The following is a 25,363-nucleotide window of genomic DNA, read 5'->3' as shown; positions in this document are numbered from 1 at the left end:
GATTCATCTCAAGACTGTAATCCCATGAGACTCCCCTGATAGTGCATGGGAAAATAAGTGATGTCTGTAAGAATGGTAATGTATTTAGCTGTCTTTAATGCAGTACGTGTTTTGACCTCTCAGAAAAACTAATCATGGCGTCAGTGTTTGCTTTTCATTTCAACCTGTCTCCCATCTATTCTGTCTTTCTCAGCTAGGAGCTGGACTCAGCACAATGTGACCAGGCAGATCTCTGCTGGCATGTGCTCCATAGACCACCAATGGCCTGCAGTCCACAGCTGGGCCATCTGTCTGCTGATCTTGTTCTGGAGCTATAAATCCAAAAAGAATTAGGAAAATCTTTGAAAAGAGAAGGCAGGGGCTGTGGGTCCTGCACAGTCTCATGGGTACTTGGGCCATAATCAGGTTCCCTGGGGGTGGAAGGGGTGGGGGCTAGAGATCACAGTCTTAAGGGGACATGGCCCCAGAGGTAGAAGAGACAGGCATTGGGGTCGAGGGTTCTCACATAGAGTCTCAGGAGAACAAGGTCCCCAGCAGGGCTCCCGACAGTAGATGTGATGCTGGCAGACCAGGTGCCAGCTCATGCCAAGGACCCCAGGCCTTTGTGGAACAGTGACAAATACATAGCTGGAACCAGTCTGACCTGTGTGTCAGTATTGTTACAATAAGTATTAGAATTATAAAAATGTGCTTAGTGTTTAGACATATGAATGCTTATAAATTGCTGCATTCATTCATCTCACTCCCAAATTGTAAGGTAATGTTTAAGCATTTGAGTAATAAGCCTCTGTGACTGTGTAAACAATCAGACAGGAGAGAAACATTAATTAGTGTAAAGTGCTGATCTCCAACCAAAGGTGTTATGTCCTGCCTCCCCCACCCCTTCACACCAGATGTAGTATTGTGGAACATCAAAGAGAGTAGAAGACTTTGCTGATCGCTCTTCCTTCCCCTCTCCAAATGGAAAGAAGTCTGCAAATGGATTCCTTCCATCAGCTGAGTTTGTGGGGGCGAGGGAGAAGGGAATGAAAGGCCCTACCAACAAGGAACTGTATCTTTATGCTGCTTGGAATCGGTGTGCCAAGAATTATTAACCGTAAGCAAAAGATCCCCAGGGTTGAGCCTGGGTTAGCTCTAAAGGACATATAGAGTTTGCTTATTAGAAAAGCGTGTGTGAAACTGAAGCTAGGAGCCCCTTGGGAGGGGTGTGTGTGTGTAGGTTTGCCTGCTTTCCCCTTGTAAATAACTCCCATTTCTTTCCCCTCTATAACAACTCTTGAGATAAGGTGACCCTGTGGGCGGGGTAATATCTCTTACTGGCCCACTGAGACCAGCTTACGCCGAGCTCTTCTCCGGGGCCGGGAAAGGGTCACTGCTAAATACTAGGTTTAGGGCGGGGCTCACACACAATCTGTGGGCCAGGGGATCTCACACAGTCTCAGGGTCATGGCCCCTGAGCCAGGCCCCTGAGGGGCAGAGCCAGGCCCCACAGTCTGAGGGCCACGGGTGGGGGGGGGAGAGCCGGGCCCCACAGTCTGAGGGCCACGGGTGGTGGGGGGAGGGGCAGGGCCGGGCCCCACAGTCTGAGGGCCAGGGGCGGTTGGGGGAGGGGCAGGGCAGGCTCCCGGCCCTCAAGTACCCGGGCCATAGAGCTGCACAGCGGCCCGGCTAGAAGGGCCCCTGTCGCGTCCCCTCCCCATTCCGAATCCAGATCTCTGCGGTTTGCGGCGTTAGGGGCATGACTATGTAAATTAGGTGCTCTGCTTTCTGACTGGCTCGTCGCTATGTCACTCAGCTGAGAGACACCCCCCTCCAGCTTCAGAAACAGCGCTCACCCAGGATGGCCGGAAGGATGGGGCTTCTTGGCTTCATCTGCCCAGAGTGAAGATGGCCTCCGCGGGCTCCGCCTCAGGTCTGCTGGGCCTCCCCGCCCCCTTCTGGCCGCGTGGGCGGGGCCGAACGCTCGGAGTGGCGGCAGTTCGGTGCGCGCGCGCGCCTCGTGCTGAGGGGGAAGAATTGGGGCTGGGATCCGATGCAGGTAGGAGGCGCCGCGCGCTCTCGGGGGGTGCACGGGGCGGGGCCTGTGCGCTCCCGCCTCCCTCACGGGAGGTGTGGGGGATGGGTGCCCGGTTCTAACGCTCCCTCCTGGGGGGAGCTGCACCCCCTCCCCCGGTGCCCCTTCGCCGTGTCTCTGCCATGCCCAGCCCGGGGGTGCCCCCCAGGGCTCCGTGCCAGGGCCGGGGGATGTCTCCCCCCGTCACTGGGGTCTGTCCTGGGTCAAGCGCAGAGGGGGTGGGGTTCTAGCCCCTCCCCCCGTCACTGGGGTCTGTCCTGGGTCAAGTGCTGTGGGGAGAGTGTCTGTCTCTCCCCCCCCCCCCCCATCATAGGGCCCTGTCCTGTGTGGGGAGGGGGGAGTAGGGTCTCTATCCCCATTCCTCTTTACAGTCTGGTAGCAGTTTCCATTGTAACTTGCACGTCTCTAGTGACTTTTATCTGAACACCTCAAAGCATTTCACAAACAGAAACTCCATCTCCTGCCCCCGGGGAGGTGTAGGGGTGTGTGATCCTCATCTCACAGATCGGGAAATGGAGGCATGGAGTAGGGAAGTGACTTGACAAAGATCACACAAGAAGGCCGTGGTAGAGCTTGTGACTAGAACCCAGGAGTCCTGCTTCTCCATCCCCTACTCCAGTTACTAATCTCTTCTCAAAATTCAGTTTCAAGGGAGTCTGAATGACCAGGTGGAAACTTGATCTGAACTAGGACTTCAAGTGGAGATGATGCTGTCACCACTTCTTGAACCATCCCCCTTTGCGACAAAGCAAACAATTCCTGTATCCAGATGCTGCACAAATAGTGTGAGTGGGTAAAGGAGAACTTGCTTTGTTCCGTATTAGGAAGTTCTTTCCTGCATGGGGAAATGCTCATAACAGTGTAGGTAAATCTGCTTAAACTGGTCCAGTGGTATCTTTCAGGATTGAATCATTACAAAGGTTCCTGACTGCCTCAATTTTGGGCCCTGTGACAGACTTCAATAAGCCTTTCAGGAAACACCTTATGATCTGGTGATTGAAACCCTAGGGTGGGAGAGAGGGAATGACTGCAGTTTTCAAAAGATTGTAAGCAAAAACAAAAAAAACCCTCACTGACCAGTCCATACTGAAATGAGTTCTGTGCGGAAATCCTGCTCCGATACCATGATGATTGAGTGGAGAAGAAATACCTAAACAGAGATGTTCTCTTTAACAGCATGAAAAGTGGCACCAATGCTTCTCAGCTTGCTGTATGCTTCCTACTAATGCTAATGAGAATAATGAGCAGGTACTGAAGTGCTGTACCTCCAGGGTTTCAGCACAGGAGTAGTTGAGTTTTGTTTTGAACCTGAACACAAAACAAAATTAAAGTAATGTTAAATATCTGGCTTGTGAGTGAACCTGCCAATTTGATGTTTTATTCAGGTTCTTATACCACCCTTATCACTAGTATCTGAGCCAGGAGACTAACGTCTGTCAGGTGTGGGTCGTTCTCTTTCTCTTCCTCTCTGTAAGGAAGAATTTTGTGTGCAGTTATGTCTCTATATAGGGGATTGTTTTAATATATTTTTAACATGTACACATTGCTGTGTGTTTGCCAGAGAAGGCAGTTGGAAGACCAGCACCTTGCATTTGGAGCAGAAGGTGGTGCTTGTGATGGTCATTAGTTCCTGGGGGGGTTGTCCTGCTGTCTGGGACAGGCCCCCAAGAAATCTCAAACTTTTGCACAGATGAGCTTTACCCTTCTGGTAAAAAGTTCCGTTCTGCCTGAGGAGCAAAGCTGCCTAGAAGGATCTTCATGAGGCAGTCTTTTAGATATGCTGGGCCCAGGCCACTGAATGATTTGAAGATAGATTGAGATATGTGACTCTGTGCCATAAACTCATCTTTAAAGGCACGCTGTCAACATCAATCTTTTGATACCAATTACTCTCTTAAAATGTTTTTTCCCCCTGTTCTCTCACTGACAAGTTGCAATCAGTTTCTCCTTTGCTAATTGATTACACAGGGAAATTGTGAAACTGACTGCACCAACTGCTGTCAAATGCACAAAGTAAACAAACTGGATCCCAGGAAGCTCTTGCTGCTTTATTTTAGAAAGTCTAGTTGTAATAACAAGAGGTACAAAAGTCAAACAGAAATGGCTTTCAAGATGACTGTGTCCCTTTAACCTTTCCAATATTACAGTAACTCATGTGTTCCTCAAATAGTGAGTTAATTTTGTATGACATAGGCACACCTGCATGTGTTAAAGACATTCTCAAACCTTTGGTTGTGGCTGTCAAAATAAGCTCCATTGTTTGCAGTGTTTTAGCTGTGTTGGTCTCAGGATACAAGAGACAAGGTGGGTGAGGTAACCTCTTTTAGTGGACCAACTTCTGCTGGTGAAAGGAACAAGCTTTGGAACTCCACAGAGCTCTTCTTTGGGCCTGAATGTCTGTCAGCTTCTTCGGGCCTAAAGAAGAGCTCTGGGGATCTCAAAATCTTGTCCCTTTCACCACAGAAGTTAGATCAGGTAAGGTAATATCTTTTACTGGACCATCTCTGATAGAAGATTCATACATTTACAGAATTTAGAGCCAGAAGGGACTGTTAGATTATCCAGTCTGACCTGTATATGACAGGTCATTACATTTCACCCAGTTACCCTTTATTGAGCCCAATAATTTGTCTGGCTAAAGCGAATCTTCCAGAAAGACTCCATCTTTATATGAAGACATCAAGAGATGAGAATTCACCACTTCCCTTGGTAGTTGGTTCCAAAGCTTAATCGCTTTCACTGTTTAAAAACTTGTGCCTTGTTTCTAATTTGAAAATTTCTGGTGCCAGCTTCCAGCCACTTGTTCTTGTTATGCCTTTCTTTGCCAGATTATGCCTTGTTATGCCTTTCCCTGCATTAGCAGCACCTGTTTTTTTCTCCCCATGACGCTACCGATATACTATAATCAAGGCAGTGCTCAATCTTTTTGATAACCTAAACAGATCAGGGTCTTTAAATTGCTCACTGCAAGACATTTTCTCCAGCCCTTGAATCATTTGACTCTTCTGCATCCTGTCCAGTTTTTCAGCATCTGTTTTAAAACATGGCCAAGTACTGATTCTCGTGGAACATCACTAGAAACCCACCCCTTCAGTAGGGATTCTATATTGACATCTACTTTTTGAGATGTCAGTTAGCCAGTTCTTAATTCATTTAACATGTGCTTTTTGTCATGTAGTAATTTTAATCAAGCCGTCGTGTGGTGCGAAGTCAAATGCCTTACAAAATACTTAGATTTTTGTATCTATGCAGTTACCTTTATCAAGCAAACTTGTGATCTGTTCAAATAATGACATGGGTTTGTTTGACAAGCCCTGTTTTCCATAAAACCATGTTAATGCAGAGCATCAACTAATACAAATCGTGTGAATTATATAATCTGTGTAGCACAAAGTTATATTTGCGTATATGCACCAATGAACGTCATTAAGGGTGTGAACCAGTTTGACAGAAGCACGATTGGATAGTTATAAAAGAGAGACGTTCAATTTCCTCCAATATCTGGGTGTCATATGGCTGGCTAAATAAACCGGCTGGGCGCCTCCCTGTTGTGCTTAGCAATTAAAGGGCATGTGATATGTTTCCTTATTTGTGGTGTTCCTTGTCTGAGCCAGTTGGTTTCACATTATTGCGCACACATTCCATTGCTTTATAAAAATATAATTATAGTACGAATCCATTTTCTGAGAGTTTGTTAGTATTGTCAATTGGTATCCCATCAGTACTTGTGTGTAAAATCTACCTGCGTTAGCAATGACTCCCCAATGGACTCTTAAAGAAACATAGAGGAGTTAAGATTTCTCAGATGACTTGCAACTAAATCCACGGTCCTAGAACTTGACCCCTCGTGCCCCCTTGAGAACAATTAGAAACTCTGCAACAGCTTTATCCATCCATCCCACGGGTTCATGAAGATTAAGAATAAGGTATTAATGGTTTTGTGGAAGATGGACCAGACTGTCTTGGAGTTTCGTTTTGCTCTTGAGGGAAAGAGCTAAGGTTGTTTGGGTGAACTTAACTATTAAATGTGGTGGTTTTTTTGTAAAGGAGGAACTTTGCTGTGGACTTCTTGGGGGGTTTTAACCTTGTATCTTTCTCACAAGAAGGGAGAACAAGGCTTTTTTGACTGATGTGATTGATTCTTTCAATCTTAATGCAGAGTTTAAAGGTTTGGGTTTTTTGCCTAGAAATCTCCATACATTTTAGAAAAAGTATAAACTGTTACTCAGTGAGGAACAAGTCATTTAATACGATAAAGGTAAATTTATAGTAAACGGTGAAAATTGCCCTTTATGGGAAGCTTGTATGAGGCCTTCCGTGCTCTGGAGGGTCCCAACGTAACAGTGTGTGGGGTAGGAACGGGGTGTATGGAATGGTTGTTACCTGTTCGTGCTCCAGCTGTGACTGGCTAGAAAACTAGGCCAGATGTTGCAGGAATCCTAAAATGCAAAGCCAGCTACAGTCTGCTAACATCGTTTGTAACAAAGGCAGTGCCTTCCAGGTGTCTTATGTATGAACATCATCTTCTTAGAGAGTAGACTGTAACTGGCAGGAGTGAAACATATGTACTAAATGCAAACTTTGCAGAAGCTAAAGTTTCTGAAACTGAAACTGCTGTGTATATTGCTTTTGAACTTAAAATTCCAGCTCGGTAGTTGTGCTTCTGAGATTCAGAATAACTAACTGACAGATATACCTCTCTTGAAATTCTTCTGGCCCGTATTTCTTGATGCTGAATATTGAAAAGTTCTGAAATATGTCACACGTAACTTCACCCAAGGGAAAAGGCTATAAAAATAGCAGTGTGGCAAATTTAAACATAGTGCTTTTATGGCTCTTGGAGGACAATTAAGTTCTTTACATGCAAGTTCTTTATAATGTTCCTTTCATCCACACATTTACAAGTGGAAAAAATGAATGACCTCACGACTACCCAAACAAACTTTAATTGCTTACAGATGTCAATGCTTTAAGTGAGAGATTATACATCTGTGATGGAGTCACAGGGAAAAAGCAAAGCTTCTTATACTGTTGATTTAAGTAAGAGTAAGGTATGTAAACGGCAAAATGGAATATCTGTGGAAGCTCCAGGAGCTCTGTTGCCTTTACAAATTCAGGGCAATGTACAGTGTTAGATTGACTCTTTGCTCTGATACAGGCTTTGGGTCAGGGCTTCACTTCTCAAGATACGCAGTTCTGTCAGTGCTTGTGAAAGATGCTGACAGCACTGGAGACTTTAGGTCCTCTGTTTTCTCACTAAATGTTTGATTTAGTACTGCCTTATGTTGAGTCAAAGTAGTAGGGAGATTTTTCTAGTCTGAGAATACATGGGAATAAAACTTAGTATGGTGGACAGCATCTTTTTGGGCTCAGTGTTGATATCCTTCATAGCCAGAGAAAATAGCTCTGATGCTATTCTTGCACTGGTAAATCAGGAATAACTAGGGTGACTTCAGTGGAATTGCCCCAGTATAAAACTAATGTGAATGAGATCAGAAACAAGCTGTTTGGTTTGGTTTTTACGCTGCACAGGGTAGCAGCACATGTTTTCCCTCCAGATTCTCTTCTTTTCCATTTGACAAACTGTTTCCCTTTCATTACTCCTGAGGGAATTCTGCGTCAAAAATTTAAAAATTCTGCACACATTTTAAAATTCTGAAGATTTTGTCAATAAATAAATGTGGAGGCTCCAGCATGGCAGTGGGGAGCACAGGCCACTGTCTGCACAGAGGTAGAGATCACCCTGCAGCCCCCACACGGTAACGTAGACTCAGCAGTGAGGCTGCTCACACCACAAAGGCCAGGCCTGCCTCACTAGATGTAGACAGGCAGGATCAGCCCAGCATGATCCAAGTGTGGAGGGGTTTATTGTGGGGTGATAGGGTTTGTGTGGGGCAATCTGGTTGCGGGCAGTTTGGTGGGGGAGGAGGGGGTCCAGGTGGCATCTGGATGAACAAAGGGCTCATTGGTATGGGGGGTTCTGGGTGCAGAGGCAATGGGACTCTGCAGGGGGGTCCAGGTGAAGGTGGTTGGGGCTCAGCAGGGTGGGGGTCTGGGTGCTGGCTAGATGGGGTGCTGGCTTGGTGGGGTTCAGTGGGGTGAGGGGTCTGGGTGTGGAGGGCTAGTCAGGGTGGTCCAGGTGCAGAGGAGGTAGGGCTTGTTGGGGTGGGAGTTCAAGTGCTGTGGGGCAGTCTGGATGCAGGGGGGTGCGGGTGCAGGGGGGCTCCAGCTGCAGAGGGTGAGGCTTGTTGGGGTGTGGCTTTGGGTTCAGGGGGCTCAGTGGGAGGGTTCTGCAGGGAGTGAGGCTTGGCAGGGCAATCTGGGTATGAAGTGGATCCGGATGCACAGGGGTTGGGCGGACGGGGGAGCAGCTCCCTATACAGGGGCCTATCCCCCACATGGCTGAGGAGCAATGGAGTCAGGAAGGAGGATAGTGCGAAGCTTCCTGCAGCTGAAGAGGTTTCGACGAGGGGGGTCTGACCCAGCCCAGGCCACTTCTTGCAGGGGAAGAGGGAAGTCCCATCTTCCCCAGCCCTGCTGGGACTAGCAGCTGAGCCTGGCACAGGGTAGGAACCACTGGCTGGGGCGTCCTTCCCGCCCCCCCCCCCAGTGATATACTGCTTCGCTTGCTGCTCTGGATGCCCGAAACAACGCACTCACCCCGCTGGGGAGCGGCACATGACCGCTTTTGTGGCTTCCCTTTGTTTCCCCATCACAGAGTCATTTTTCTGTGGGGAAGCAAAGAAATCTGCGAGGGGTATGAATTCTGCGCACGTGCAGTGGTGCAGAATTCGCCCAGGAGTACTTTCATGAGAGAGTTGTAACTTACATGGGTGTCTTCTGCTTAGTGCTTTGTGCAGCAGCAGACAGGTTGATATTACAGATGGGGGAGTACTGTGTGATCTTTAACTGCTGCAGAGCCAGCAGGGATCCTTAATGACTTCCTCTTTGATTTCTTAGCAAAACTGCAGTATCTTGATTAAATGTAATCAAGAATATTCAGGATGCTGTCAGTGAAGGACATAGGAATTACCAGACTATGCTCCAGTAAGTCCAGTTCCCAGTGAAAGGGGTGAAATCTTGGCCCCATTGACTCTCATGGGCCAGCATTTCACTCTAAATGCCTCAGCAGAAGGTGCAAAAGAAACCCCTGCAGTAGGGGAAATAATGAAATAACCCATCCACAGAGAGAACGTCTTCCAAACGGCTGTTAGAAAGAGGGACTGATGGGATAAAAAGATGTCCCGCTTTAGCTCATCTAATGTAACTGCAGAACTTCTCCCTCTATGTATAAGTGTGAAATCCTACTGTGCTTGTGGCCTCTACTTTCTTGAGTTCCGCAGGTTAATGGGTTCCATGTGTGTAGTTTGGGGGGCAGGAGGGAGGGGAAGAAAAGGGTTTTTTGCTTAGTTTGAATGGTCTTGTTTTTTCAACCTCTGCATGTTTTTGTGTTGACGATAAAATGAAACATCCAATTTTACCTTCCCTTTCTGTTCCTTATTTTATATACGTTAACCATGCCCCTGTTAATCATTTCTCCTCTAAACAGTCCTGATCTCTAGTCCATCCTCAGTCACTCCAGATCTTCAGTCGCTTTTGTCACCATTCGCTGGACCCCTTTTGTTTCTGCTAATCTCTTTTGACATAGGGTGACCAGAAGTGAATCCATATTTCAGATGACAGGCAAACCTTTGACTTTGGCATTATACATATTCAGTGTTTTCTATGCCATTCCGTAAGCATCCTAAAGTAAAGGTATGCCAATCAAAGGACAGCTAATCTATGGCTTTTAACCTTGTTGTTATTTTAAAAACCACTTCCTTGATTACACAGGTAAAGCACATTGTGCTTTTACGATATCAATGTATCCTCTTCTTTCAGATTACGTTTTGGGGAAAAACCAGTGCTAGATTAAATGAGGCAATGCATGTTGTATCTGGATATAATTTTGAGATGTTATACATTCTTGGATCCCTTGTTAATTCCCCCCAAATTAAAAAACATCCCCACTTGAGGCTTGTCAGCATGTCTGTCTATAAATAAATGCTTATTATCTAGTAGAATTCCCTTCCAATCTCTGTTTTCCTCTCTGGAGGTGCGTTGGGGTTTTTTAATGTATCAGTATTGTATATATCAGTATATTGTTTTTTGGTATCAATACAGAATTACAGCTTTAACTGCTAACACCTGATAAGTTGAAGTTGGATCTAATTGCAAAACTGAGTGTTTGACTCCAAGTGGGATATTAAACCTATGTAACAATGTAACTGGAATAAATGCTGCTTACGATGAATGAGTTAGAAGGAAGTGACTGAGCGTTCCTTGGGCTGGGCAGAGAGCTATTCTTACATTTGCCATAAAGTACTTGCACTCCTGACTTCTGGTAAATGTTGAATGGGTCTGGAATTTTGCCATCAAGTTTCATCCTGGCCCTTGACTCTCCCCCCCCCCCCCTTCCTCCCTTGATCTAGGCTTGATGCAACTCCTAGTGAAGTCAACGGGAAGATACCAGACTCCAGTGGGAGCTGGCCTGGCCTTCAAATGAGTTACTTCCCCTGTTTGTTAGGGGACTTCTTACGCTGCTAATATTACAGAATTGACAGTGCCTGTGTTCATCTGCAAGTTAGCTTAATAAAATGTGAGTTCTTTCTGTAAGTGCCATCAGGCAATCCTTGGGACTCAGCTTTTTGGGCTGAAGATGCAGTTCTCTTAACTGTCGATATATTTAACTTCCTTTTGGAAGGGAATGAGGACGTGCCAGTGGGTTTAGTTGTATCGCAGTAGTGACTCAAGGCCCTAATTAAGATTCATGGCCCCACTGTGTGAGAAACAGAAACCTCTGTTTCCTACTTCTGGGGACCTGGATTCCAAAGTGGCTTATGTCATGTAACATCATGGTGTCAACTAGGTATTACAGTGGTTTGGTATTGACTTTCCACATCACAAAACTACAATATAACTCAAAATTCAGTAACTTCTGTCTGAGAGACACCACCTGCAGCAAGTCCTGACTGAGGTGCTTTGTGAAAGAAGTGTTCATGTGTCAGGCTGTATCACACCTGCTTGAACTAGGGATTATTCCTGCTGGTTTCCTGGCATTTGTTTTTGAGTCTAAAATTCACCCTGGTAACTCTTCTCCTTCCATTTGACTATCTAAAAGTATCTGTGATTAGTTCTGTCTTCTGAAGACTGTTTGTTTCTGTATGCAACCATAAATCATGTTTCCTCTTGTGTTCTTGCCTTGAAGTGTGGAAATAGCTAATCTACTCTATGCCAGACAACAAAGAGCATTAAAGTACAGTACATAAAAACTGTCAGTATTTCTACTAGTAAACAGCTGAACCGAGGAGAGCCCTTGATCTAGTCCAATAGTTTGGGCCAAATGATAACTCAGCTTAAGGGAATGGCTTTACCACAGCAGATGGCCTTTAGCCTTTTAAATCCCATTAAATCCACTTTTGAACAACTGAGCAAAGCAATCTAATTCTGACTTGATTTGTATCGGCTGGTAAAGCTTACACTCGTGGATGGGTGAGTTTTGTGCTTTGTTTGGTTTTTTTAAAGAAATTGACTTAATTCTATAATCTTTTTTTCAACAGGAGGAACAATGGACTGGCCCCCAACAAAGAGTCAACAGATGCTGGAGGAAGGTGTCCCACCTGAAGTGGAGATGATCTGGAAAGCTGAAGCACTCTGAATGAACCAACATGGGTTTGCGAGTGTTGGGTTGTCTCTTTAATTTACCCACTGCTGTGATCTATGGGTCCCTGTCGCTCTTTGTTTCCATTTTGCACAATGTGTTCCTCCTATATTACGTGGACACCTTTGTTTCTGTTTACAAGATTGATAAACTGTCCTTTTGGATTGGGGAGGTAAGTTTCTGAGACTTACTTTTTCCTACCGTTCTCAAGATATACAGTAGGAACTGAAACCAAAGCATCATGTTAGAATATGGGAGAACATTTTGGTAACTTAATTTCTTTTTTGTCAGGAAGTGATAAAGGAGCTAGTCGTATTAGGTTTAAATTGGGTGACCTAGCTCTTCTCACTCGTACAAATATACAAAGATAGTGAGTCGGGGGTCTAAACACCAGCAACTTACATTTGAAAGAGTGCCTTTCCTCTTGGAGAACCCCAGCGCATTTCAAACTACACACAGCAGCAATGAAGCACAGCACTGAATGAGTCTGAAAATCAGACTTCTTGAGTGCCTGTGTCTAGATTTAGGTATCTGACATTAGGCACCCAGGTTTGAAAATGTTGGCCTCTGTGCGTTATTCCATCACCTCCCAAAGCATGAGCTCAAACATGACTTTGAGTCATGTATGAAAATGGGAGGTGTAGCCCTACTTGCCAGTAGATAATTTTTTTATACAACATAAAGCCATTAAACAGTATGACTCTCAGTCTGGAAAGGCGCAGTACGGGCACAGAAAGGAGGTTTTGCAGTATAGTGCCATGGCATATGTGTTAGGTGGTACATTATCACTACCCAGTACCAACTGATTGTTATCCCAAGGAATTGTAATCGGTCCCCATCTGGATGCTGGTTACCTCAGTAACAAGACTCGACTACTGGAGTGATTCATTGTGGCTTGTCTCACTATTGTATCTCTCTCTCTTTTCTAGACAGTGTTTCTAATTTGGAACAGCCTCAATGACCCTCTCTTCGGCTGGTTGAGTGACCGGGTATTTCTTAGCACGCAACAGTGAGTTTGTGCCATTCGTATCCTCCGTTAAATGCTGAAAAGTTAATATCTTCAGAGTAGGCTGGAAAAGATTGTGAAAATGTCACCTTAAAAAGACTGACTGTTAGAAGATGAATATTCCCTAGGTATGAAAATCTTAAACTCCCCTGCTCATGGTATCCTGAAAAGTTGGATGTTGCTGTTGTGCCTTCAGGGTTGGGTGCTGCTTGTCCATCATTTCAGTGTCTGGAGCGTATAGAGGAGGAGGTCATCCACAGGTGTAGTTATACTAATGCCCCCAGTCAAGTCACCTTGCGGGACTGAGTCTGGAACTCCGGATCTAAAAGCACGAGCCTCTGCTGCTTAAGTCCCATTAAACTTGGAGTCAATAGCTGATGTACTAACCGCTATACGTGGTCCGTCCACTAGAGGGAGACAGAGCTACACTGTTTTATAACCAGTTGAACAATCTGCATTGCCGCAGATTTACCGCGGGATTGGGAAGCAGACAGTGCTGGCCTGCCAAGATGGGCTCTGTTCACTCCTGTATGTTTGGGGCCTGTTATCTCTTCACATTAGTAGAGCGAGATGGGAGCTGAACGAAGACACTTACTACCCTGACAAATGCAGTGTTGAGATCGCTTCCACTGCCCTCTGAGCCTTCCCTATCAGGGAATAGAGGGTGTGGCAGGGACACTTCCCAGGGATTGTGATCAAAGTTTTTCTCTCCTCTTGCAGGTCAGGGGTGGAGATCTCCTCACCAGAAGTCATTCTTAAGAGACTTAAGGCACTGAGCCGCAATGGGCCCCTTTTTGCCATCTCTTTCCTGGCTTTCTGGGTTTCGTGGGCCCATCCAGGTCTCCAGTTCCTCCTCTGCCTCTGCCTCTATGACAGCTTTCTTACCATGGTGGATCTCAACCACAATGCCTTGCTCGCAGACCTTGCTGTTTCTGCAAAGGACAGGACTAGCCTAAATTTCTACTGCTCGCTTTTTAGTGCCATCGGTTCCCTCTCTGTCTTCATGTCCTATGCAGTGTGGAACAAAGAAGACTTCTTTTCTTTCCGGATATTTTGTGTGGTGCTGGCTCTCTGCTCTGTTGCTGGGTTTACCCTGGCAACGTGGTTGCTAAGACAACGATTTGAGACTGAAGTGAAATGGGACCAAGAATCAACTTTAAAAGAGTAAGTGGCACCAAACTACATAGCATCAGAGAAATGCCCATCTGATGCTGTGGGTGTGGGTCTCGGATGGGTTCGTTCGTAGGGTGGCTAGTCCCTGATGCCGCTGTGGCTACACTCTGTTTTTAGCGTGCTAGCTCAATCAGCTGGGACTCGGACCTGCAGCTCCAAGTGTAGATATACCCTTAGTCTCCTACATCACTTCTGAAAATGGGAACCTAAGAAGCCCAAGTCCCCTAGGCATTTTTGAAAATTTTACCTGATAGCTGTAGCTTCCTCCCTTCAAAATTCAGAGTAGCCAAAACCAAACAAGCTAAGGTGATGGACTGAGTCTTGAGAACTGGCTCACACTATCTAGTCCCTTAAAGTCAGACGTGCCATTGCACATGCCAGAAAGCAAATTTAATCTGAATGCAGGTGGTGGTGGGAGTATCCTGCTTACAAGTGCCTGAGAGCCCATGTACACAGACCTTCAGTAGTGGCATGTGTAGTTCTGCACACAGCTGTGACTGGCTCACTAAAAAATAGGCTCTTTATGTCTAGCTTGGCTAGCTGACAACTAGTAGGTGGTTTTCACGTCTCCCTACAAGTATCTAAGTGTAAATACCAGTGAGGAAAAGGGGAATTACTCAGATTGTGTATAACTGGGAATTGTGGGATGAATTTATGAGAAGGAAGATTTAGGCTGAGGACCAAGGAAGGTATCCTAATGCTGAGATCTCCTGGGCCGTGAATAGGCTTCTAAGGGAAGGGTGGTGCAACCCCCATCCCAGGGGACATCTGAAACTAGACTGGGGCATAGCACTAGAGAATGTATTGCTGACGGTAATCCTGTTCTTGGTGGCTGATGGACAAAACGTTACCTGTAGCTTCCATCCTTTAATTTCTAGAATATGCACTAATAGTAGAAGGCCTGTACCTGTTAAAATGTCAACACAGCGTTTTCATAGAAATGTACTTGCTCTCCCTTTACCATGAGGATGGAAAAAGTAAATGTATCGTTCTTGTCCGTCTTACTGCCTGACGCTGGCTAAGCAGGTGGCATCTGTGCATGCTGCTCGTTCCAGTGTTCATAGCTCACTGTGCCCTCGGGCTGCCCCCTCTGTTGTATCCACTTGTCTCGTCTCTCAAACTTAGATTGTAAGTGCTCTTTGGGGCAGGGACTGTCTTTGTTTGTGCAGAGTCTCGCATCCTGTAGGTGTTCCCATAATAAAACTAACTATAAAGATTGGGACTATAGTAGTAGGAATCTGCATTGGACTGTAACAGCTGCCCGGGGGAGGGATGCTGGTGCAGTTTTGAGTTGCTGACTCGCTAGGCAAATATTTCAAGTTTTTTTTTTGATGACCCTGGTTCTGGTGGTTGTTTCCATCAAGGACCAGATATCATGCCAGTTTCTGACTTGCTCCATGAACAGAGAAGATGAATAATAGGAACTGGTAAGATGAGGGAAGTAGGCAGCATTGCATCAGTGCATGCACTTCTGAGCGAAGCAAGGAGCACTGAGTTTACAAACCTCTTGGGAGTGCAGAGGAAGGGGGGATAACAGAAACTCTCACATGTGCAGAAACAATTAGTGGTTTCATTGTCCCTGTAGATTGTACATTGAGCAACCATCTGCCCCGCTGGAGAAGAGGATTACACTGGGCGAATACCTCAAACAGCTGTCCCGGCACCACAACTTCCTCTGGTTCGTCTGTATGAACCTAGTACAGGTAGGTCTAGCATGGACGCTCTAACCCAGTGAGTCAGACGAGGAGCTGTTAGCCAAGCCAGTCTGAAACTGATTCAACAGGATATTGATTGCTTACAAGGAAAGTAGTGGTGTCTGAGTAATGCCATAACACCTCTTGGTGCTTTCTGCACATGCTTGTGTGGCTTTGCACCAGCCAGCTGTTCTGTGACGTGGGGTCTCCCTGCAGAGTCTGGGAGTCTTACTCTTCCATCTACAGCCAGGAGGGGTGATCCAGTGTAGGCTGAGCTCCTGCTTTACTAAGGAGTGAAAACTCTCAGCCCTTCAGAGACCATCATGTGCAGTTTAACAAGGATGCTGCAGTTTAATGCCGTATCATGGCTGCTGGGGAAAATTACTAGTGCAAAAGCAATGGCCAGAGAAATCCTAGTTCCTGTCATCAAATGCCTTTGAGAATGGATTGGAAACGTGTTTTTTTTTCCAGCCTTCCTGTGCGAGCGCTGAATCCTCCTCTTCCCCCTACATTCCCAAGGTTCGTGTCTCAGCCACTGGGCTCTGCTCAGAGCTAGTACTTGGTTCCTCAGCTAGGTGCCACAGAGGTGACTGCCAAACACCACAACGCTCTCCACACCATCGCTGCAGCACTTGCAGCCTCTGTTGCCTCTGAGTGTTTTGGTTCTCCCACGTAGTAAGGCACAGACAAGCTGCTGGGCTGGCCTGGCTACGGGCCACTCCTGGTGGCCATCTGTCTCCTGGGGCACAAGGGTGTAACTGATGGCTCTCAGAGGTGAGTGCAGATGGCATCAGAGCACTTGTATAAACAAAGCGCTCTGTCTGCAGAACCAACTTGTCTGCTTCACAGATCCTGCCTGTAAGAATTGCATGTTGCACTGGACTCCTAGTGGAGCGGAGCCTAGCACGTGATTGGCTTAGCCTTCCTCTTCTTGCTCTGAGCATTGCTGGTCAGTTAATCTTCGTGCTGTTTTGTCACAGGTTTTTCACTGCCACTTTAACAGCAACTTCTTCCCTCTCTTCTTGGAACACTTGCTGTCAGATCGGATCTCTCTCTCTACAGGATCCTTCCTACTAGGTGAGCTTGTGTGGGGAACTGGAGTAAGCAGCACCCCAGAGCTGCTGGTTGATACTTGGCTCAGCCCTGAGTTCTTTCTTCACAAACACTGAAAGCACTGAGACTCGGGAGAAAGGTGCACTCTTTTCTCCAGCCTCCAGGAGTGGCACTTGGCCCACCTATCCCCAGAGGGACCATTGCTGCAAGCATCTTGCATCTTAGACTTTCCCCTCCCTTCCCAGACCCACAAGAAATAATCTTTAATGTTTTTCAGGGGCCGGAGGGGGAGAGGCAGGCATTGGATCTCTGACCTGGGTTTCACAGATGTAAGGGGGGGTGGGTGTATGAGACAGACCTAGCTCTGGTCAGCTCTGCAAACCTTAGTTGCTGTTGGCCCATGCCCAAGCTGCCATCCAGACCTGCCTGATTGGCAGTGCAAGGTTCAGTGCAGGCTCAGCTCTGGAATCCGAGGGTTGTCTCTGGGTCAGGGCTGAGACACGTTGGCACTGCCATGTTGTCTGACTTCCACCAGCTCCGCTTCTGTGTGGAATCTGGTCGGGTAAGCACAGAATTGGGAGTTCGCAGCTTCAATCCTGGTTCTAATGCTAACTGCCTGTGTGTCACTGGACAAGTCACTTATCTCCCAATGCTCCCATCTGTGAAATGGGGATAGCACTTGCCTCCTTCGTGGGAGAGTTGTGAAGATCTTTGTGCAGTGCTTGGACGTAGAAAGTGCCATGTAAGGGCTGAGTATTTCACTATGTTTAAATGTGTATAGCTGTTCTGTGGTTTTCTTCCTGATGCCCTGCTGGATGAATTGAGCCTTGTCTTATCTCTGCTTGGTCTCTAGGCACTGTCAGATGCTGAAACTCCCTTGAACTGTCTGTGCCTCTCTCCACAGGTATTTCCTACATCGCCCCTCATCTCAACAACCTCTATTTTCTGTCTCTCTGTCAAAGATGTGGGGTTTACGCGGTGGTGCGAGGGCTCTTCTTCCTGAAGCTGGCTCTCAGCATCATCATGCTTCTAGCTGGACCCGACCAGGTGCATCTTCTCTGCATCTTCATAGCCAGGTATGTTGCTTATCTAGGGTTTCATTGACCTCTGTGCCTGTGGTGAGCTGGTGGGAGTGGTCCTGGTGGTTGGCCACCCCAGGGAGGCCATGAGGCATCTCCATTTTACAGCTGGTGAATCTCAGGCGTACAGGTGAGGCATGGTCATGCACCAAGTCACTGTCAGAGCTGAGAGTGGAACCCAGAAGACCTGACTCTTGACCAAATGCTCCAACCACTAGATCATGTTGTCCCTTCTAGTGAAGAACTCCCTCACCTCCAATGGACTGAGCAAGATGAACTGAACAATCCATGATTACACCACACGTCATACAAACCTTGTTTAAGAACAAATGAGGAAATAACATGCTCTTCACAAAAATCAGGCTGTGTCTGCAAATGCAGGCTTGGCTCTGGCGTGTGGGACTGTCCTCACGTAAGCAGGGTGACTCCAGGCAGCTGCTTTCAAACATACTGTCACCTGGTGTATGAACTCAACTTGTAGGCTTTGCCATGTGACCTGGCAGGACTGTCCCTGGACCAGGTGAGCCTCCTCAAGGCAGCAGGCTGTACAATGGACTCATGTTCAAGGCGAGGCAGATGGTGGTTCTCTGGATCAACTGCATTTTGGTAGTTCTGGGTGGGCGGGAGGGAGGCTGGGCTTGTGGCTAAGGCACTAGCCTGATACTCGGGAACTGAAACCAGTGCTCCCAGCTCTGTGATGATGTGACCTTGGGCAAGTCACTTCCCCTTTCTCTGTGCCCGTTTCCCCATCTGTAAACGGGGCTGGTACCCGCCTCAGAGGGGTGTTTCATGTTAAACTTCATGTAAAGTGGCTGGCAGGCACTAGGGAGGGGCAAGCGGCGTTGTTCTGTATTCGCCCTGTCTGTATTTCAGTGCTCCCTGTTTCCACGTGCTGCTGAGTCATGCCCTGTCTGCTCTGCTCCGCAGTAACCGGGTGTTCACGGAAGGAACCTGCAAGCTGCTGAACCTGGTTGTCACTGACCTGGTGGATGAAGATTTTGTCTTGAACCGCAGGAAGCAGGCTGCCTCGGCGCTGTTGTTTGGGATGGTTGCCTTGGTAACCAAGCCTGGCCAGACCTTTGCCCCCCTGATTGGCACCTGGTTGCTCTGTACTTATACTGGTACGTGACGTAGGGACATGTTCTCTGGGGACAGCAGCAGGGTGGGGCTGAGATGAGTGCCTCTGCTGCCTTTTGTGATGTGAAATACTTGGACAAGGTCCACTGGCAACATAGTTTGCAGGCTGTTTTATTACTTAACAGGTTGTCTAAGTTAACACTCCTTGTACTTTTGCACCCAGGCCACCTGGGGCGGTGACTGTCAAGAGCTAATAACCTCAACAGGGGGAGGCCTGGGCAGTGGGAAGTGGCTGTAGTGATTCACTGTGGGCGTTCGTACTGGACCCGTGTCCCAGTGAGGTTCCATGTGCTGCATTTCAGCAAAGGATTAGCTTGACACCACCGCCTACCTCTCATGTTGAAGACATCCGATTTGAACCCGAGCTCTGATGCTAATCCATCTCCCCACTCCTGTGCTAAACTCCTCCCTAGCAAGATCTGCACCCCTCCGCCTGTGCATTGTTATTGTATCTGAATTGCACTGAGAGTCGCTTGGGCTATGGGATGTTGTGTTGGGTGGCTGTGAAGCCTGTGCACGGACCCCTGAGGGAGGTGTGGTGAGCTCCATGTTACAATGGTGGTGGAGGGTGCGTGGAATTTTTACGATTTCTAGCTGAGTCTTACACACTGTTTTGGTCTCAGGTTATGACATTTTCCAGCGGGCCCCTCTGAGCAACGTGGTGAGCGCCCAACCGAAGCTGGCGTCCAACACAGCCTGGGAACCAACTCTGCGCCAGGGCTGCTTTTACCTCCTCGTCTTCATCCCCATCACATGTGCATTACTGCAGCTCCTCAGCTGGTCGCAGTTCAGCCTGCATGGAAGGCGCCTCCAGATGGTCAAGTCCCAGCGCCAGAGCCTGACTCAGAGTCGATCACGAGAGATCAGAATGATCTAGATGTGCCTGAGCCCTTCGGCTCTCACTGACTCTGTGCTGTGGGTGTGGTTACGCCTCTCTGCAGTCCAGGGGATGCAGACTGAGGCGAGGGGGCTTGCTGGCTAAGAACTGAAAGTGTTTACAATTCAACTGTGAAATGCTCACAATGCAGACGTTTCCTCGCTCCAGGAGGCAGTCGGTTTGGAAGGCAGGTACGTCAGAGACAGGGGTGACTGGTGTGTGCTCAGAGTGGGGGCGTTTGCTCAGGCAATCAGATGGAGTCTTAGCTCTTGCACTTTTTGAGGTGCTGCTGATCTCAAGGGAGGGTGGGTGACAGTGGCATAGCATAAAGGAGACACATTCTAACACGGTCTCTAGTGCAGTATCTCACCCCGTGGCGCATCAGTGGGAGAGCAGATGCTGTTGGGCCAGCCCCGTGGTGGTTTTGTGCAGTGCTATCCAGGAAACCTGGGCTCAGGGCAGCTCTGCACTAGAAATTTTACCAGTGTGCTAGTTAAGGGAGTGACTTGTTTTATTTTTTACTGCAAAAGTCCCAGTGTAGATGCGGTTATACCAGCAAAATAAAGCTTTTGTGGATAAAGCTTATTTGGTTCAGGGAACTGGTATAAGCCACACAGGCAAAAGCACTCTTGTGAGGCTATAAGCTGCATCTCCACCTAGCCTGACCTGCAGTCCTTTCTAGTGTGGACTAGGCCTTTGTCTCCTGCTCTGCTCGCGCTCCCTGGCTCAGCAGGAGCAGGTAGGTTGCAGAGGCATTGTGGTCATCTCCTTCAGGGAATGGATGCTGTTCCTCACCAGGCTCTGCAGCCAGTTAGGGGGCAGGCTTGACATTCTCCAGCTGGACGAAGTGGTGACTCTGAGGCAGGGTTCTGGAGTTAGAAGGGGGTTTACAGGATGAAAAGTTGGGATGGGGGAATCTTCTAGGTGTTTGGGAATTGGGATTTGAGACTCTTCAGTGTAGCTACTTCCTGCTGCCATAATGCCTGACACCTAATTCACTGCAGAGAAGTGACACAGTTCTTAGATCAAGCCCATTCTGTTGGGTTCAGGACAGGTCTGTTCCCCAGAATCATTTAACGTGAAGCAGAATTCCTTTAGCAAGATCAACGCTCGTATCGCTGCTGCAGACGTCTCTCCTGGGACGTTGCTAAATGTGACACTTCTTGAAGTCATTCAACAGCCCAGAAGAAGCTGGGTGGACGTGCCCTCATTTGGGCTCCCAGCTCAATGGGGAACTCTCTGCTCAGAGTCCCAATGCTAATCGCTTTCACGCAACCCGCAGAGGCTTGTGTGAATGTGATGCTGGAGTCCCTGCAGTGAACGGGCAGGGTGGGGGAGAGCCCACCTTCCCCGTGTTACTGCCTTTCGTCCGGGGGTTGCTTATCTGCTGCTTTCTCTGCTAAATGGCTCCTGGTTCTTGAAGCCCGTTTTTAAACAGAGTGTAGGACCTCCTGATGTGGGGAGGGGGCTCTAGAGCCACCCCCACCCCAAAGGGAATTGATACAGCAACACCAGCTTTGTTGGGGACCTGTCCACCAGCAAGACCCAGGCCCAGTGAGACTGCTGAGCACCATAACCCCTTCTCTTTGCAGCCTGTAAGCAAGACGGCACAGGGCCTTACCACACAAGCATTCATCCCTGCAGCACAAGAAATCCCCCTGAAATAACAGAACTGCCTCAGCCTGGAGCTGTAGGATTGAGCTCCATGGAACCAAACTGTACCTAGTAAGGGGAATAGTTTTGTGTCTCCCCCAGTCTGGAGCCTCTATTTTAAATCATCCTGACAAACCTGATTATGAGCCTAAGTCTGAGCCCATCCCTCTCCACTGCTGGGGAGGGGAAGCCCAACCCTGCCCTGCTACCCAGGTTCTTCTTGTACTCCTAGTTCTTCTCTTCTACCATTAGTGAAATTCAGGTCCCACTGAGTTTTATGGTAAAACTCTCACTGACTGCAGTGGGGGCAGGATTTCACCCCATCTGTGTAAATAGATGTTAGTTTTGTGTCATCAGAGAGTATACGTGCTGAGAATTTAGAGCAGTATCTAAACCAGTGAGAATGCCAGCTCTGATGAGAAACTGCTTAGACTTTTTGTCTTGTCTTGTTTTAAACCATATCCTAGTGGTTGACTGACTGACTCCGCAGCCAAACAGAAGTTCTGGAGCGAGAGCTTGAGGGGTTGAAATGTACAGAAGACCTTGATCACGCTGGGGTCAGAACAAGCGCACATTTGTAGCTAGCACAGCTCTGATCCGGGTTGCATGCAGGGGCTGTTGATCTGTGAAATCCCCTAACTGGTTTGTCTCAGAATGGTTTATGCTGAGTTGGCAAAACTGGCTCATGACCAAGATGCATCGTGCCAAAGCACTTTGGGATTTGGTCTCAGTTTTGGCTGGAGGTGGATAAGCACCTACCTACTCTCACAGCTGCAGGAGAACAGGGAAAATATCGGGAGCATGTGAAGGCCAAACTCCCCCATCATGTATGTGCTGTGTATTCAGTTAGACACCAGCCAGGTGCCCCCTTTGGGGCTTCCTCTTGTTCTGCTGTTAAAGATGGAGCCAGCCAAACTACTGCCGTTTCACCTCAGGACCCAGCCGCCTCGGGTCTCGGACCAAGCTGTAATAGTTACCACCTGGAGGCGTCTGTATCTTTTGGTGGTTAAATCATAACTTATTTATGTAATTTTTAACAAACTTTGACAGATTCTTCATTTCCTAATGAGCTGATTAAAAATGACCTTTTGTGTATTGCTGTTCTACGGTTCAGTTTGGGGTCGGTTTCTGGAGTGCTTCACAAAGCAGCTAGTGCTGGAGAATCACTTTTTTTTTTAAATTTGCTAAGCTCGATCTGCAGAGTTCTGGACTAGATTGCTCCTCTTGGATCTCAGGCTCCCAGGATGAGCCAAGTGGGATCTGTCGTTCCTGAGGTTTTGGCGCTTTGCATCACCAGTAGCTGTTGCACACAAACCAAATACCAGTGTCCTCCCAAATGCTCCCCTCAAATTCTTTTGTCTGCAGCCTGGGCAGGCGCTCCCTATCCGAACTGCAGCCCTTGGGGCAGACCGTGCCGATCTTGGTTTTGCTTGTGTGACTGGGTTTTTGTATCCTTTGGTATCTGACTAGTTCCAGGTTCTGCCGGGCTGGGAGCAACAGTCTCTTTCCAAGCCCATTTCCTTGGGCAACATCACCCCACAGGTGCTGCTGTGAACTGTAAACCGCACACTTTTCACTCTTGGACATATGCAAGGCAGCCATATGGCCCCTGCTCCAAATGCCTACAGTACTGTTGCGTCAATTCAGCCCAGCAGGGCAAATCCCACTTGGTTCTCTGGCCTGAAGACCCTGTTGCTGGAATAGGGGAACCTAGGCTTTCCCTCTCCTTAGGGTTCTGTTACTGGAGTTCCTGCTCTGTTCCTGTTTGGAGGAATGAAATCCAGCTGGCTGGGTTTGGGCCTGTGTGTGCACTTGCAGGTGCAGAGTGTTAATGATTTGGGGCATTGCTTGAGCTGCTTGCTGCCCTGTAGAGAGGGGCTCTTCAAAGCAGTAATGAACTGCCTGTAATTCGCCTGCTTCTCAAGAGACCGTTAGCCACGCTGCCCCTGCCTGGGCTCAGAAGGAAGAGTTTTGAGGTGAGGCATTCTTTGTATTCTCTCTAATAACTCAGAAGTGGGCAGTGGGAAGCATGTGCTGAGCAGGGAGGGGGTTGTGTACTGTTGGAGGATCCATAAGTTCTCGCCAGTGGTGTAGGGGTAGGATTCACTTTCGGGGCCAGAGGTCCCATGCCCAAGTCCTGGGGAAGCCCTGATGGCAGAGTGGAAATTATGGGACCTTAATTTTGTCTCAAACACCATGAGGGCAAACAAACAAGTTCCTTTGTTTTCATGCTGCAGAGTTTATGCTGATTGGTAGCTATTAGACCAGGAGACCTAATGTGGAGAGCAAATATCCTACATCTGCTACTATGGGGTTCTTACACCTGCCTCTGGCTCTGTTTCTGGCCTCTGCTGGAGCCAGGCTACTGGGCTAGATGGACCTGGAGCCAGTCTGGCAATTCCTCCGTTCCAAGGTACTGCTAAGGAACTTCAGCTGCTAGGAGTTGGCCTCCATTTCCAGAGAAACCGGATTGTGTGACTGTCACTGATAGAGCGCACTCTGCAAACATCGGCCCATGGAACATTTTTGCCTTGGTTTGTATCTGTTTGAGGTTCCCAGTCCCCCTTCCCTAATATTTTGCTCTGCATCCGTCTGGTGGTGGTTCCGTTCTTTGCAGTGGCTGTCAATTTTATGTGGGAGGAGGGCCATGGGGGAAGTGAGGGAATTCAACGGTGTCGGATCTGATGTCTGGCTCCCCTCATTTCACATTCGTCTGTTGGCTCTGAGCGTCAGTGAACTCGCAGCCCCATCTGTGCACAGTCCTCCTTCCCGCAAATACAATTAGAGGTAACGTTCTGCTGCCTGCCCCTTCCCCATCAGTGTTAATATGGCTCTTCCATCTGCTCTGATTCCCCTTAGCTAATAAACACTTAGTGGCTGGAGCCAGTGCTCCCCCTTCCAGCGTGGTTCTGCTACCAGCCAGCTCTCCTGGTGGCTTTTCTGCTCTCCTGTACACCTGGAAGTGAGGGAGCAGCCACCCCCCTGGACCAGTTCTCTTCTCTGGTTGGAAAGTAGCTGAATCCGTTGTTTGAGCATATGTACTTCTCCCATGGAGGGGGAGCGCAGTGCTGTCAGTTTGACATGGGAGGGGTGTGTGTGAGGACTAGGACCTACTCCGATATTTTACCACTTCCCTCCCTTGCCTCCTCAGTGGTCTGTTCTTCCAGAAAAAACCCTCAGGCAGTGGTCTTCAGCTGGCATTGAACGAGTCACCGCTACCTTCAACTCCATTGCTGCAGCGCTCTATTCTCTGGGAAAGCTGAAGCGCCTGGACACCATCTTAAAGCTTCAGGCACAAGTGCCTTCAGGGCAGCATTGCCTGACTTCTTAGAGCAAGATTGGTGTGAACACTAGTGGGCCCCCTGTGGCAAAGGGGAACCCCTGAGCCTAGCCATTGACAAATCAGCTAGGCAATCTCCCTGGGCTAGAGCTTTCCTCTGTTCAGCACCCTACTGCCTCTACGCCAGGGGTTCTCAAACTAGGGGTCAGGACCCCTCAGGGTCATGAGGTTATTACATGGGAGGTCGTGAGCTGTCAGCCTCCACCCCAAACCCCATTTTGCCTCCAGCATTTATAATGGTGTTAAATATATTTGAGTGTTTTCAGTTGGGGTGGGGGTCGCACTCAGAGGCTTGCAATGTGACAGGGGTCACCAATACAAAAGTTTGAGAATCTCTGCTCTACACAGACAGGAACTGCTTCCTTTCCTCTCCAAGCCACCTTGGGACAGGGTAGGAAGGGGACAGCCCCCTAGGGAACAACTAGCTGAGAAGCAACTGTTTCTAAATAAGTCAGTGCATGAGCAGCTGAGCTAAAACTAGCCGCAGGTGCCTGAGTAACCCTGGGCAGTGATTCACACCCAGCTCCACGGCAGGAAGCTGACTGAATTCAATACAGCCCAGGGCTGGCACTTTCAC

At 48.0% G+C, this 25,363-nt stretch overlaps 1 protein-coding gene across 9 annotated transcripts; it reads left to right on the top strand.

The window, feature by feature from the left end:
* The first annotated feature begins 936 nt into the window (after positions 1-936).
* MFSD13A (major facilitator superfamily domain containing 13A) lies at positions 937-22,607 on the top strand. 9 transcript variants are annotated; one of them, XR_006580987.1, is made up of 12 exons: positions 1,961-2,038; positions 2,719-2,859; positions 11,674-11,946; positions 12,704-12,783; positions 13,501-13,944; positions 15,539-15,656; positions 16,119-16,166; positions 16,628-16,724; positions 17,605-17,776; positions 18,653-18,900; positions 19,540-19,984; positions 21,914-22,607. XR_006580987.1 is itself a non-coding variant. In XM_045023436.1 (11 exons), exons 3-11 carry the CDS (start codon positions 11,782-11,784, stop codon positions 19,791-19,793), a joined length of 1,626 nt encoding a protein of 541 aa, XP_044879371.1. In that variant the 5' UTR covers positions 1,961-2,038; positions 2,719-2,859; positions 11,674-11,781; the 3' UTR covers positions 19,794-22,602. The 9 variants fall into 9 exon arrangements, 8 of the variants coding, with proteins under 8 accessions (XP_044879374.1, XP_044879375.1, XP_044879372.1 ...); XM_045023436.1 differs by having other exon boundaries at positions 19,540-22,602; XM_045023442.1 differs by having other exon boundaries at positions 1,964-2,038; positions 18,707-18,900; positions 19,540-22,595.
* Positions 22,608-25,363: the final 2,756 nt, after the last annotated feature.

Source organism: Mauremys mutica, chromosome 7 (assembly GCF_020497125.1).
Source record: "Mauremys mutica isolate MM-2020 ecotype Southern chromosome 7, ASM2049712v1, whole genome shotgun sequence".
NCBI classification, from domain to species: domain Eukaryota; kingdom Metazoa; phylum Chordata; order Testudines; family Geoemydidae; genus Mauremys; species Mauremys mutica.
This window is presented reverse-complemented; position numbering and strand designations above follow the sequence as displayed.

Excerpts from the sequence above, each read along its gene's own strand:
- MFSD13A (XM_045023439.1), top strand. The coding sequence starts at position 11,782 with ATGGGTTTGCGAGTGTTGGGTTGTCTCTTTAATTTACCCACTGCTGTG. Across the intron at positions 13,945-15,538 it reads CAAGAATCAACTTTAAAAGA|ATTGTACATTGAGCAACCAT; the intron begins GTAAGTGGCACC and ends TTGTCCCTGTAG. Across the intron at positions 16,725-17,604 it reads TACAGGATCCTTCCTACTAG|GTATTTCCTACATCGCCCCT; the intron begins GTGAGCTTGTGT and ends CTCTCTCCACAG.